The sequence below is a fragment of the Dama dama genome, chromosome 29, assembly GCF_033118175.1.
Source record: "Dama dama isolate Ldn47 chromosome 29, ASM3311817v1, whole genome shotgun sequence".
NCBI lineage: Eukaryota > Metazoa > Chordata > Mammalia > Artiodactyla > Cervidae > Dama > Dama dama.
In genome coordinates this window covers 71,217,948-71,233,710 of record NC_083709.1, presented here as the reverse complement: position 1 = coordinate 71,233,710, position 15,763 = coordinate 71,217,948, and the positions used below count along the sequence as shown (strand labels likewise).

The window sequence follows — 15,763 nt, the reverse complement described above, 5'->3', positions numbered from 1 at the left end:
AATCCAAAGATAACATACTGAATCACAGAAACAGCTAACTAAAATGTCCCTTAAAAAAAATCTGCCTTGTACTAAACTTTACCTTCAAATGTATGCTTTTCTTGGTGTTGCATAATCTTATAAGTAGGAAAGATGGGAAAGTATGTATTTCAAGTTATAGTTCATATGTTGCAAAACAACTGTCGTATTTCCTATGCGTGCTTGCTCAGTCATGTCTAAATCTTTGTGACTCCATGGACTGTAGCCAGCCAGGCTCCTCTGTCCATGGGATTTCCCAGGCAAGAATACTGGAGTAGGTTGCCATTTCTTATTCCAGGGGATCTTCCCAACCCAGGGATCAAACCCGCATCTCTTGCATCTCCTTGGCAGGCAGATTCTTTACCACTGTGCCACCTGGGATACTTTAGACATATTACTGCTATTATTTTTCTTAAAAAATATTATCTCTGTTTCTCTCTTTCTGTTAGAGCTGTCTCAAAACCGGAAAGATACAGTGGAGACAACATCATCTATAAGCCACCAGGGGTAAGTTGCTCTTCTCAGTGTGTGTGATTTAAAATGTAAATATATCTATACTATAATTTGTAGTTTTGTACATGTTAATATTCACAGATTCATAAAGTTTTAGTATTGGAAGGAACCTTAAGACATCATTTTGTGCTAATCCAAACCTTTCAAAGTAAAGATGAAGACACAAGCCTAAAGTCACACAGGCATTTAGTGGCAGAGCTGGGACTAGAGACCCCCTGACCCCCAGGCCTTTCCCACTTCTGTTTCACCTTCAGTCTGGGACTCACATTCAGAACAATGCCTTAGAGGTCTGTGGCCATCACTCTAGCTTGAATGAGACTAGCCAGACTCCCACGTCTCCTGGGATATAAGTTCACCTGGTACTTGCCAGATGCTAAGGAGCGCTAGGTTGTTTTTAACCCTTGGTAAGAAGTTAAGTCTATCTAAACTTAGAAGTAGCTGCTTAGGCCCATGTGATGGTAACCACAAATAAGAAAGGCAAAACTCACAGTTATTATTACCCCAAATTGACCTAACAGTCTGAAAAAGCTGGCTTAAAACTCAGCATTCAAAAAGCTAAGATCATGGCATCTGGTCCCACCATTTTGTGGCAAATAGATGGGGGAAAGCTGGAAGCAGTGACAGATTTTCCTTTCTTGGGCTCCAAAATCACTGCGGACAGTGACTGTCACCATGAAATTAAAAGACGCTTGCTCCTTGGAAGAAAAACTGTGACAAACCTAGAAAATGTATTAAAAAGCAGAGACATCATTTTGCCAACAAAGGTCCATTTAGTCAGAGCTGTGGTTTTTCCAGTAGTCATATATGGATGTGAGATTTGGACCATAAAGAAGGCTGAGTGCCGAAGAATTAATGTTTTGAATTGTGGTGCTAGAAACGACTCTTGAGAGTCCCTTGGACAGCAAGGATGGACAGCAAGGAGATCAAACCAGTCAATCCTAAAGGAAATCAGTTCTGACTACTTATTGGAAGGACTGATGCTGAAGCGAAGCTCCAATGCTTTGGCCACCTGATGCAAAGAGCCAATTCATTGAAAAACAGCCTGATGCTGGGAAAGATTGACGACAGGAAGAGAAGGGAATGACAGAGATGAAATGGTTTGATAGCATCACTGACTCACTGGACATGGACTTCAGCGGCCTCTGAGAGATGGTGCAGGACAGGGATGTCTGGCATGCTGCAGTCCACGGGGGTCACAAAAAGACGGACACGACTCAGTGACTGAACAACAGGATACATACACGTATCTGTATAAACCTATACAGACATGTATGTATGTGTAACTGAGTTTGCTACACAGAAGAAGTTAACACAAAACTGTAAATCAACTATGTGTGTGAAAGTCGCACAGTCGTGTCCAACTCTTTGTGACCCAATGGACTTACTGTCCATGGAATTCTCCAGGCCAGAATACTGGAGTGGGTAGCCTTTCGCTTCTCCAGCGGATCTTCCCGACCTGGGGATCGAACCCAGGTCTCTCGCATTGCAGGCGGATTCTTTACAAGCTGAGCCACAAGGGGAACCCAAGAATCCTAGGGTGGGTAGCCTATCCCTTCTCCAGTGGATCTTCCCAACCCAGGAATCGAACCCGGGTCTCCAGTTATCAGGGAAGCCCATAAATCAACTATACGTCACTAAAATAATACAATCAGCTGCCTCCCTAGGTGTAAAACTCTGAGAAAGTTTGGGAGTGTCTCAGTGCTTTACTTTGTTCATTAGTAAAAATAGCCATGATAATACTAGTACCTGCTCTTTGGGGATGTCTTGAGGATTGAGTCAACACATACAAGGTTCTTAAAACACATACAAGGTGATAAAACAATGCTTGGTCACAATAGTTGGCTTAGGTAATGTTAGCAATTTATCATCATTTTAGGCACTTCATAGGTACTGATTTTGAGTGAATGTGAAAACAGGTAACAGCAGTTAATTTAGAGATAGCCATACCTTAGATTTATATAGTATCATGTATTTTTCAAGACTTTTTCACTGGAAGTCTCCAAATTTTCTTCTGACATTTTTGAAGGGAGAGATAGCTCAATTAAATCATTAGGATAATCCTTCTTTCCCAACACCTGTCGGCTATTGATGAAGACACTGATAAGCATTTACCTGATGAAAATCCAAGGGAAAGCGGAAGGCTTAGGCATCACAGATTAGATAATCAGGTCCCTCATAATCATAGTTAGCAGCTTATTACCATCAGTAGTCCTCTTTCTCAGAAGTTCCATGATTTTTTGCTTCTTTTATATCCCATGTAGATTTTCTGAGCTCATAGATGGCTTTAAGAATGCAGTTTTGCTAGCACAGGTTAGATGTTTACTTTTTTCTTTGTTTTTGTAACAGCATTCTGCTCCAGATATGGTGTACTTGGGATCTATGACAAATTTTGATGGGACTTACAACTGGATTCAAGATAAATGCGTTCCTCTTGTCAGAGAAATAACATTTGAAAATGGAGAGGTATGGCTTTCTAGTGTATGTTGTTATCTTTAACTAAGATTTCCAAAAGAGCAAGCTTCTACGCATCTTCCTGTTTTAACACAGAGCTTACTGTCACAGTGAACACATCATAGCTGCTTCCATAATGCAGGCGGTGGTCCTCCACGTCTGCTGGCCCAGCCCCACTGTTGGTTTCCTGCAGTAGCAGTGTTTCGTGACCACCTTGAAAATGAGTCTGAAGGTGATTCTGATCCCACCCTTGGTTGAAGATTCTTATTTAAGGAGATTGCTTTAGAAGCAATGTTCTGCAGATTTTAGTTACAATTAATTATATACAGTGAATAATCCTTTGCTTTGAAAAGGTTTTTCTGATTCCTCTCCTAAAAGAATTAAACTGTGTTCTCTTTTCATTGTAAATAATGAAAGCAATTATTATTACCATGTAACTGTCCTCAGTGATCCCATGTGCCTGAAATAAAGCCTATCTCCAATTCTTAACAACTTTCATAAAAACCTAGGAGGTTGGAGGAGCAAATACAAAGAGCTATGTCTGTCTTTAAACAGACATCTCTATTTTTTACTGTATTTGAAACATAGCTTTCATTTCATTTTACTCCTTCACTTTCAAAACCCACAGCCTAAGAATGTAATTTTTTAAAAAAACTTTTTATAAGCTAAAACTTTCAATATGTGTATATGCTTCAAAAGAATTATAAGTGCATAGCTGAGGTATTAAGTATACAACCCAAGAAATTACCACAGAGTAAACACTCTCATATAATTCCGACCAAGTCAGAGGCTGGCAGTTCTGTAAAGTCAGTGAGTATTTTAAGGCTTTGCAGCTCACACAGTCTTGTGTTGCCGCTACTCAGCCTGCAGCTTTAGACAGTACATGAGTGAGTGTGGTCGTGTTGCAGGAAAGCTTGCTTGCTTGGTTATTGTCTTAGTTTTTATCAAGTGAACATCCTTTCTACTTTCTCAGTTCCCTGGGCTTCAGGTATGTTTATCTGAAGTAATTAACGTTTTTATTGTAGCAGCTCATTTAGACCTTAGATACTCAGAAAGATCTAGTAACCTGTCACGATTATTCACCTGCTTTGGCAGTTCTTACAGGGTTAGTTTCAAAACCATTGAAAGGTACAGACCTGGAAAAGCTCACACAATTAAACAGAGGTCTGTCCTTCCTCCCCAACCCTGCCTCTCGTCCTGTAGTGGTTGGCACGTTTAATGACGTTCTTTAGACTCGTTACATTTCATAACCAATTACCCACAGACCCTTTAAAATATGAGGAAAGATTTGTTAACCTGTAAATCGGGTTGTCTTGCTCTCTCTCTCCTGAATTGCTGACTACCTAACTTGTAAAGAATATATTGGTGCAGATGTGGACATGGGTACATTGGAAGCTCTAGTAGGTTGGACTACCAGCTACTGTGTTAATGTATGTAAATTAGTTTAGCAAACTAATTCACATAGATATTTTCAAACTATTAATTTATTCTCTCTTAACAGTTGTTAGTTCATCTATATTTGTAGGATTTTGTTTAAACAAAAAATTGTGTTTAGTTACAAAATTAGTAATTTTGTTTATTACTAATAAAGTAATATATTTGTTTCTACTTTTAACTTCTTAGCTCTTAAATTTTCTAAAAAGTAACATGCCACATGGAGGCACTGAGAAAATGTTCTGAGAGTTCAGAACAGATTCAGGGTGTCTCTGTGTGCATGCACCAGGTGTAATGTAAACATACATGTATGTGGTGGGAGTGTTTGTTGATAATGTTGATCCACGGTACATTGATTGAAGACTGGCTGCTTTATGGGGGTTTTGTCTCTTGCTCTGTATCACTTTTCAGCTGTTGGAAGGTCTCATGTAAGTGGAGTGGTTTTTGCAATAAGCCTTAGAATAAATGTAAGTTTGCAAATCAGTTAGATTTATTTATTGCTGTACACTCAGTTTTTCAATGTTATCTGTGAAGAGTGTTTATCCTTTCATAAAAATCAGCATTTTGAAAAAGAACAGCACAGTTCTTCCTTTAGTCAGCTCACTTTTTAGATACCATGGCTTCACCCAGTACTAGGCCACAGGTCAGCCCAGGGTTACCTTAAGCAGTCAGCTCCCATGGCACAGCAGGGCGCAAGGGGCCCTTCTCCGTGGTTCCTTCCTCCACTGAGGCGTTTATTTACACAGTGGTCTCGTTTTCATGGAATGTTGCAGCTGCTCTATGTTACATGGGCTGAGGATAAAATTGTTCCTACCTGGAAAATAGCTAGAGCTGAATGGAGAGGCCTGATGATTCTCATTGAATACTTCTCTATACAGGAACTGACAGAAGAAGGACTGCCTTTTCTCATACTGTTCCACATGAAAGAAGATACAGAAAGTTTAGAAATATTCCAGAATGAAGTAGCCCGACAATTAATAAGTGAAAAAGGTAGACAGATTAAGGTGTTTATATCCTTCTTTTCTCTGTTTTTTAACTTTCCCTCCTTTCCATTACATTAATATTGACATAAGCATATTTGGATTAAAAACTTGTTATTTTAACTCAGCTCCTAAAATTACATGAAAATATGGGGAAGGGAGGTATGAGTAGAGATAATGCAAAGCAGTAGCTTTAAAAAAAAATAACAATTTTTTTAGCTCTTTAAAATCAAGCAGCATGAAAACTGGGGTCATGGGTGGACAGCGCGTTTTAGGCACGTTCTTCCAGCACCCTGATGCTTATCTAGTCCTTTTCTAATAGTTCCAGAGATCCTGCTGAGAGGACTTACACACCCTGATTAACATTTACTGTATTTCTAAATGAAAGCAAGCTGAGTAGTTCTCTGCAGACTTCTCCAAAGCATCAAAAGGGATGCGAGTCATCACCAGCTTTCCCTCTGTCACTGGAGAAGAAAGTCAAACCAAACAGACTGAAGGCTTTGTGCAGAGCCATGCCCATATCAGTCTCTGTAGATGTTTTGGGGGTTGCCTTAGATTAAAAATCAACCAGCAGGGACTGGAAGGGCATCCTTGATGAAATGAAGATGTTCCCATGCGAACAGACCAGGATAATCTGCAGGGCAAATGACTGCCCAGAAAACTTTAAAATTCACTACTGCATTTCTAAAGAAATGATACTTTCTGCCTTAAGAATTAAAATCCTACCTCTCTAAAGTGTTGTAATATTTAGGTGTTAGTCTTTGTGGTCTATATTACTCTAAAGCATGTTGGGAAGTTTTTAGTATATCACTTTTTATGAACTTGCAAACTTATGAAAATATAATGAGGAATATTCTAATCTACTCTCCAAATTCTATTTCTTTTTAAGGTACAATAAACTTTTTACATGCTGACTGTGACAAATTCAGACATCCTCTTCTGCACATACAGAAAACTCCAGCAGATTGCCCGGTAATAGCTATCGACAGCTTTAGGCATATGTATGTGTTTGGAGACTTCAGGGATGTATTGTAAGTATTCATTTTGCTTTTTTAAAATTACTGGTATGGGTCTCAAAAATGAACTTAAAATGATTGTTTGGATATTTTAAATAATCCTATGTTGAAACAGTAATGCTTTGTTATTTGGAAGGAAGAGTTTTTGGTTTTTTTTGAACTCCAGAGTGTAGGATGAGTGACTGGGGGATTCCCCTGGTGGCCCCAGGCTTAGGACTTGGTGCTTCCACTGCTGTGGCCTGGGCTCAATTCCTGGTCAGGGAACTAAGGTCCCACGAGCTGAGCGCATAGCCAAGGAAAAAAAAAAGAAAATGTTAAATGACGATGAGAATTATGATATATCCCTGTAGAAGTGCCAGCATTAGATGATCTTAAATGCTTGGGGATTAATTTCTGAAAGAAAATTTTTGACCTATGAGAAATATGTTTTGAATTGAATATAGTCTTTGTCAGCACATCAAGGGAGTAAGTAGGTTAAAGAAAATGAATAATATTGGTGCTCATCTTGACTGTGTATCAGGAATGTTGGTGGTATTTAAGACCAGAAGATGGCTGTGACAAGGCGTTTATAAAGGCATACAACTAAGAACCTTCCCAAGAACAGATACGCTTTCTGACTCTGTTCCCATAGTGTTAATCAACATAAACCTAGTAACTACCACAGATATTACTGTTTATATTGGCTTTCTGAGATGTTAGATACAACAGTTAAAGTGGAAGTGTTTCTTTGTATATGAAAAATTTAAGTAATACAGGTATTCAAAATAGACCTTTTCTTTTCAAAATTAATTTAAACATCACCTATTTTAATGTTTAAAGATTAAATTTCACAGTTCGAGGGTGGTTTGAAGTCCTGTTGCAGAATGGATTACCTCACTCACTCCTAGGTATTTTAACCGCGATATGGTTGTCTGATAGGAGAGTCTCAGTGTTCACACAGAGGACGTCTCCAGTGGGGTCCTCCCTCAGGCAAGTCATGGGGTCGCAGAGTCGGACACGACTGAGCGGCTTCACTCTCAGACAAGTCCCTTCTCTCGCACTTGTTCCTTTACACTTAACACGTGGTTTGTGGCGCACGCTTCCTGATGAGATTGTTACAAAAATGAATGAGCGATGATGGTTGTGTCATGAACCATTAAGTACTTAAAAATATTAGTTGTTTTTATTTTACCTCAGCAGTCCCCCTCCTGTCCACTCCTTTTCAGCCCACAGTGTCTGTACTTGTTCCTGCCAACATCGCCTTTCTCCAAGCCCCGTCTCCTCTCCTCCATGAAAAACTTCTCCAGAACATTTGGTCCTACCTCGGGCGTTAACATCTCCAGAAATCTTGAATCAGTGCCCCTCTGCTGAGCCCTGTCAGAGCACTTACCACGTTATAAAACCCAATTGCCTATTCCCAGCTTATCTCCTTTTTCGAGCTGGCTGTGAGTTCTTGGACTGGGCTGGGGATCCAGTCTTAGTAAACTTTTTAGATTATATATAAACCATTGGTTTTATTTTTTGGTTGATATTATACAACTGTCATATAGAAGACCCAGATAAATACTCAGTGAGTTAATATGCTGAGTGGTATTCTTCCGAGTGTAGTAAAGTGAAAACATCTAAGTTGCTGAGCGCCGTGTGGGCACCGCCTGTTGTGTTAGGCAGAACCGCCTTAGCTGGCCGCGTCTCCGCGTCCTCTTGCTTCACTCGCTCTGCCTCCAGAGGCTGTAAACTCAGCCAGAAGCACAGACCTCTTAGGAGAGCGGGCGGCTGTCGTAGTGGTTGAGTTCACTTCAGGAGCTTCAGGCAGTGACAGTGCTTGGTATTAAAATGCCCTCTTCATGGGTTATTTGCATGGATTTTTATATTTTCCTACCTCTGGTATCTTGGGTTGATTATTTACTTCTTCCTTTCACTGTAAATCTACAGCCCTAGTTACGAAGTCTCAAGTTAGCCGAAGTCAAGAGGATGCTGACTCAGGTTAGGCTTACTAGTCAGAAACCAAACTATGCCCAACTTTGGCTTTTATTCCCAAGAACGTTGTTACACATGAAGGGAAACCTGTGACAAATTTCACCTTGGCTATCTTTTAAGTTTTCTCCTCCAGTTCTGAAGTCAGATTTAAAACACTCTAGCCTTTCCAATCCCATCTTGGTGTCTGTTAGGGTACCCAAACTAAGATCAGTGGTCATACTATTTATCACATGACCCAATCACCGTATCCTCCAGCCACAGTTCACTGGACCAGGAGATGGGCGTGTTACCAAGAAAAGCTAATTTGTCAGCTGGCAGCACTCTCTGCTTGTGCCCTGGTGCAAAAAAACACTTGAGTCAGTAAAATTCCCCAAAGAAACATGGGAATGGGAAATGATCCTTGCCCATTCTGCAAGTCCTGTGAGCAGGGAGGATCAGAGAAGTGATTATATTTGAAGCTCTGAAACAGATTACTTTTAATTTCTCCCCTAGGTGCCTGGTTTCCCCTTCTAGGCACTGTTTCCTCTAATATTTTTTTAATTATAAGAAGGCACATGCTGTGTGAGCTACAGACTGAGCCTATGTGAATAGATCTTAGTGTTAAAAAATAAAAGACATGCAGCAAAGTGAATCCGACACATTTAATGGCTTGTGTAATTGTTATTGTGTTGCATGGTAATTAAGGCTTAAATGATAAGCCGTTTCCATAAATTACTGTAATTACTATTACTTTTACTTGGTAACTCAGCAGTTCTGGAGTCAGCTGGTAGAAGTATGTGGTGGTAAGGAGAAGGAAAGCAGATTTATGATGCACAGATCCTCCCATGCTAAAGGCAGGCATTGCAGCCTGATGCGGGGAGCTTCGAACCAGTGTTCTGTTCATCTCTTATTTCAGAGAAACTGAGGTTTAGCGATGTAACATAACCAGCAAGGCCACACCACTAATCACTGGCAGGGCTAGAAGTCATGGCAGAGTATATTGAACCCCCAAACCTCAAGCTCCTAACACTTGATACCAAAACAGTTATATTTTCAGTACATACAAAAGCAGTGTAAGCCTGAATGTGAAAGATGTTTGAAGAGGCACTGTTTGTTAATACCTGAAACTGAATCACACATCTCTGAATCCTTAATTGTTGTTTTATATATATATATATATATATATATAGTTTGACTAGATTGATTTCTTGCCAAACGTAAAGGAAAAGATTTTATATGGAGGTGGAATGGGGGGAAGTTTTGAAGCCTAAGCACATAGGGGTGGGCCTAGGAAACATTCGCCAGCCCTGAGAGAAGAGAATAAATGGTGGGGTCTAGTGTAAAGACTGTTGAAGGGCTTTCTGGAGAAACGTAACTTCTGAAAGTTGTGGCCTGCAGGTCCCCACCATCTGTTCCTTTGCTCAGGGCTTCTTACGTAAGCTCCCACCAGAGCCCCAGGGATGGGAAAAAGCAGCAGGACAGACGTCAGATCACTCCTAGGGAAATGAACAAGCTACTCTAAGGCTAAGGAGTTCCCTAACTCTGGGATCTAGGTCGTTTATTTCAAATCACTGCATCACTGAAAATTATGATCATAATTCCTTAAACCACGCAAGGGGCATGGTTGTGGTAAGGAGATGAGAGGGGCAACATGAAACAAACTATAGGGGCGGGTATCTCCCTAATTTAGCAGTTTGGTTGCTGCTATGATGAACTAGCCTTGTCTCCTTCAACTTAGAGGGAACAAGCCAGGAACTGAATGAGATGATAAAGAACTTGGAGGGATCGGTAAAAGAAATGTTTACCCTGGTAGCCCTGACAGCCTGGTTTCGTTCTTCGTTATCTAGGAGTTCTTTTTTATTTTTTAACCCAAATCGGGCTTTTCTTGATTGAAAAAAAAACGGCGCTGTGAAATCTTTTCTGTATATACACGTGTGTGTGTGGTTTTATTTATTTACGGCGGTGCTGGGTCTCCGTCGCTGTGCCGGCTCTGGTCCCGTCATGGTGAGTGGGGCTGCTCCTCACTGCAGGGCCCAGGTTCCCACCGCCGTGGCTTCTCTCGTCGCGAAGCATGGACTTCAGGGTGTGAGGGCTCAGTCGTCGGGCTCACGGGCTCCAAAGCACAGGCTCAGTTATTGTCACACGCAGCCTTAGTTGCTTCGAGGAATGTGGGATCTTGGGCCAGGGATCGAACCCATGTCCCCTGCGCTGGCAGGCAGATTCTTCACCCTGAGAATCTTTTTAAAAGGCAAATATTTAGTTTTTGTCATCTCTTGCTATACTGAGTGCTTTGTGGTGGCATTAGTAGATGTTCATTAAATGCTTTTAACTTGCTTTTAGTTTCATCACTTGTTATAAGATTAAGAGTTTGACTATTCTGAATGTATATATCTGGAATATATCCTAATATTTATCAGTTACTCATCTGTCCTATTCTCTACCTCTCCTATTCATCTCTGTAGTTTTAATAGTCTGAATGTGTCTTTCTTATCAGCCACTGGGCTGATACATATACACTGGTCCAGGTCCCTAAATACCATTTTTATATTCCTGTCACATACTTTGTGTACACCTGATCTTGATATGTAGTATTTATAAATACTTTTTTATTTTACAGATCATTGCAATATATTTTTACCTTATTTGCTTTTGCCAGCAAAACAGACAGCAAGCACTGACAGAGCCAGGCACTGTACCAGCCCTACTTTATACTTTTATATGTGTTTTCAGTTAATCTGTAACAAGCTTAGAAGGTGGATATTATTTCTACTTTACAATCAAGAAGCTAAGCTCTGCAAGATTTAGAAACTTCACTCAAGTGGAGTCACTGAAGAGGCAGTGGGGTGCAGGGTCACGCGCACGGACTCCGGGCCTGTCTGTGATCCGGTAGTGGGGTGCAGCGGTCACGCGCACAGATCTTGGGCCCCGTCTGTGTGTGATCTGTTAGTTACGTCACCCTGGGCAGTCTCCTAAGACCTTTATGCCTTTCTTCCTCATTGTGAAACAGGCATGATGATAATTTTACCTAGTTAACAGAGTTGTTGTGAGTATTAAGTGAATATGTATAACTCTTAGTGTCTGATACATGGCTAGTGTTTAGAAGGCTAGCTATGATTATTATAGGCACTAATATATTTGGATTTAAATCCAAGTCTGTGACTATAAAACCAATTCAGTTAGATAAATGAAGCAGTTGTTCTCAGTTCACATATCAGAAAGCTGAAGCTCAAAGAAGTTAAGTAACTTAAATGACAAGATATAGTGTTTTTACACTGTAATACATTGAATGAGTTCAAACTATTGTATAAGTTGAGTTAAAAAGTAGTAAACTGGAAATAGAACTGCCATATGACCCAGCAATTCCACTCCTGGGCATACACAGTGTCTTTCAGTGGGTGAATGGATAGACCAGTTGTGGTATATCCACTCAATGGAATGCTATTCAATGAATAAAAGAAAGACATTTTTATGCATGCAACACAGTGGATAAATCTCAAATGCAGGGTGCTAAGTAAAAGAAGCCAGTCTCACGATTTCAAAATCATGACATTCTGGAAAAGACAAATTATGGGAATAGATCAGATCAGCAAGAGCTAAAGGGAAGAGGAAGATAGGAGTGAGTGTTGGAATTGTTCTATTTCCTGTTTGTGTAGGTGGTAACAAGATGCAGCATGCTTATGTTAAAACTCATATAACTTAAGCCTAAAAAATGAATTCTACTGCATGTAAATTTTTTAATAACAATACTTCTCACCTCATATGCATTTGTCAAAGCTCATTTAAATGATACACTTATGTTTTGTGCATTTCATCGTGTCTAAATTTTGCATCACCTAATAAATACTGTAAGCAAACAAAAAAGTGGAGGATGAGAGAGAAACTCTTAGGGGTTCTAATTAGAAAAAGTATACCCTAAGTATGACAGTGTAATCGGATTTATTACAGTAAGGGTCTGTTTATCTCCCTTTTTAGCAGATAACTGTTGTCTGTTTTCTTGACAGTGTGTTGTTGACTCACTGATCGTTACCCAATAACTGGATGATTTCTCACCACAAAGCTAGATAAGACCTCTCTGTCATCTGTTTTTCTACCACATCAGTTCAGGTTCATCCTCTCTCTCTCGTCTTTGCTCTTGCTCACAGTTCTCCCATATGTTGACAAAGGGGAAAAAAATCAAGTAGGGAAAAAATCTGTTTTGAGTGTACGCTATGAATCTGTTTCACTTAAGATTTAATTATAAATTATTTCTTGACTGGCAGAAGCAATTCACATTGTATTGGTGTGACCATCTTTGAACAATTTTAAATAACAAACTAGCAAGGGCTTCGTCTTAAAACATTCTAGATTTGCAATTCTCTGAGTGTATTTGAGCACTTTGCTGTGGGTGACAGTAGATGTCAGATTAAATCAATATCCTCTCGATGTCTGTGCCTGGCGCTGTGCAGTTTCTTCTGCACCAGAGACCCTTTCAGAGGCTTCTGTCAATACGGCTGCCTGACGGCCGCTTGTATTTGTAAACTGTGCATTTGGCACCTGCTGGCCTCTGTTGCATTGGAGCTAGTGGGGAGCCGAAATGGGTGTACAATGAAGTCACTGGCTGTTAATCTCAGTGGGAGTTATTGAAGAGAAGAAACAGCACTTGCAGGACCTCAGGGGAGGATAAAAAGACAAACTGGTAATATTAACACAAGCCAGGTATACTACCAAAACAGTGATTTAAAAAATCAGTTCTACTGAAGGAAATAAAATGTTTGTAGACCTGCATTTTAATTCATGCAATGGGGGGGGGGGGGGCGGGGGGAGGGGGAGAGACGGGTTTCTATTTAAAAATATAATGAATTTTAATTGATCTCAGTAGAGGCCAAATCTCTACCAGGATCTCAGCAGAGGATAAACAATACATATGAGCAGAAATAGAAATTAAAACAATGGGAAAAATGCTTAATTTCTGAAGAGATGGAAATCAAAATGCTGGTGTCTTTTACTTATCAAATTAGCAAAACAGATTTTAATATTAAAGACAGAAGTGCTGGCAAGACCTCAGGGAACAAACAGGGAGACAAGCAGTAGTCAATGTTGATGTTCTGTAACCATGATTTGCCCACTTTGTGTAGAGTTCTCACGCATTAACTCATCACTCCTTCCTTATCAGACACAACTCAGGGGATAACTGAAGGAAAAGGCTGGTGCTTGTAACCTGCTTAGCTTTGTGCTGGCCTGTTTGGCTGAGTGCATCTTTCTGTCCTGCAGATGTGCTCATGCCATAATTGGTAATTACAGGAATGATGTCAAATATACAGTGAGTTATATGGTTGGAGGGCATCACCGCCTCAATGGACATGAGTTTGAGCAAGCTCCGGGAGTTGGTGATGGACAGGGAGGCCTGGCCTGCTGCTGTCCTTGGGGTCACAAAGAGTCGGACACGACTGAGCAACTGAACTGATGTTGGTTCATGTTATTTCCCTCAGAATGGTTTGAAGCCACTAAGAAAAGCTTTTTCACCATAAAAGACAATGCTTTTGTCTTTGTGATGTATGAAGACATTTAAAAAAAAAAAAAAAAGGCCACTTTGATGGCCTTGAGAGGTCTTTGCTTTTCACAGTGTTAAGGTAGCCGGTGAAACTGCCTGTGTGGTTTAAGTTGTGAAGAAAGCTCCCCCTCTGTTTAAGAAAAACTTGAAAGAGCTACACCCTGGTTTAGATTATTTTGATAAAATTTGTTATGCTGGCAGTGAATGCCCTGCATCTCAAAAAAACAAAAAGACTGCTAAGCTCCAGGTTAAGCTGTCATCTGGCTGACACAGGGATCAAATGCTGGAGGAGGCTGAAGGGTGCTAATATTTTTGTTCTAGGCTCTTAGTAGTAATCTGGTTACAAACCTACATAGCTATGACTTGTAACCAATTTATTTTTTTTCTGTTTCATAGTCTTTGTCTCATTTCCTTTGTCATGAGCGTGTAGAATGGTGGAGAAGCCTCACCTATGTGGAAGCACCATGTCATTCTGAAGTGCTCACCTCAGTCTCTTTTCTGTGTGGTTCTCTTTATTTCCCACGGCTTAAAATTCTGCCTTCCAAATACTTTGCCAAATGGATGTGGAGCTTTGTAATATAATCTTCCTTCAATTAATTCAGGACAGACCTACACAGTGTTAAGTGATTAGTCCCTAACATTATTTTTCTCTTGAGCTCCTATTATTTTTAGTGTAATTTTGCAGAACATAAGATTTTGCAGCTATATATATTAAGGAAAATTTATAAATGCCCAACATAAAGGAATAAGTCTTAGGACACCATCTTGATAGATTCTGAAGCATTTGTTCCAGTAAGCATAGAAAAATTTCTGTAAAACAAGTGTAAGCACTGGAACACAAAACTGAGTGCTAGACATCATGATTTACAAACTGGCCTGTTTGAGATGTACCTGGCCTGGTTGCTACTAGTTATGGTGGGTTGGTGGGATTGTGGGTAAGTTTTCTTAAAAATTGTTTTTAATGTTGTGAAGTTGGTAAAATAGAAATAAGTCCATCTAAATAGTTTAAGCTAAATTTTTTTTTACTTTGGTTTTAGAATTCCTGGAAAACTCAAGCAGTTTGTATTTGACTTACATTCTGGAAAACTACACAGAGAATTCCATCATGGTCCTGACCCAACTGATACAGCCCCAGGAGAGGTAGGACTCTTGTTTGTTTCTCAATGGGAACTCTTTTTTTTCTTTCTCAATTAGTCTTGAAAAGACTCTGAAGCTCTTGCATAAGCTTTAGTTTCCAGTCCCGAAAATTTTTGTAAAAAAAATTCTGAACAACAACAACAAAAAATTCTGAACAAACTAGATAATACACAAATTATGTTCATTTAAAAATTTTAAACCTTCAGAAAAGTTTTAAAAATATTACAGTAGTTCCTTGATCATATAAACAAAGGTTGTCTGGTAAGTCCTTGGTGGAAAATGGCCATAAAAGGGTTAAATGCAGTTAGCTTATATAGAAGTAGGAGGTAGGAATTAGAAGCAGGTAGACTAGCAAAGCGGAGAAGGCGATGTCACCCCGCTCCAGTGCTCTTGCCTGGAGAATCCCATGGACGGAGGAGCCTGGTGGGCTGCAGTCCATGGGGTCGCTAAGAGTCGGGCACGACTGAGCCACTTCACTTTCACTTTTCACTTTCACGCACTGGAGAAGGAAATGGCAACCCACTCTAGTGTTCTTGCCTGGAGAATCCCAGGGACGGGGGAGCCTGGTGGGCTGCCGTCTATGGGGTCGCGCAGAGTCGGACACGACTGAAGCGACTTAGCAGCAGCAGCAGACAACTAGCAAAGAAATCAGAGGATTGCATGAATTGCTTAAGCCTTCCTCTGTGCCAGAGAGAGTGACCACCACACTCTAAAGGAAATAATGATTTGGTATCTTAACAGCCTTCATC

The 15,763-nt window shown here is 40.2% G+C and overlaps 1 protein-coding gene across 1 annotated transcript in view; it reads left to right on the top strand.

Annotated features, from left to right (window-relative positions):
• The window catches only part of ERP44 (endoplasmic reticulum protein 44), a 95,204-nt gene that overhangs the window by 74,308 nt on the left and 5,133 nt on the right, over positions 1–15,763 (top strand). Inside the window, exons 7-11 of the mRNA XM_061132141.1 lie at positions 468–525; positions 2,878–2,994; positions 5,295–5,406; positions 6,286–6,427; positions 14,915–15,017. Of these exons, the coding sequence (XP_060988124.1) occupies positions 468–525; positions 2,878–2,994; positions 5,295–5,406; positions 6,286–6,427; positions 14,915–15,017 (532 nt within the window). The remainder of the gene's footprint in view (positions 1–467; positions 526–2,877; positions 2,995–5,294; positions 5,407–6,285; positions 6,428–14,914; positions 15,018–15,763) is intronic.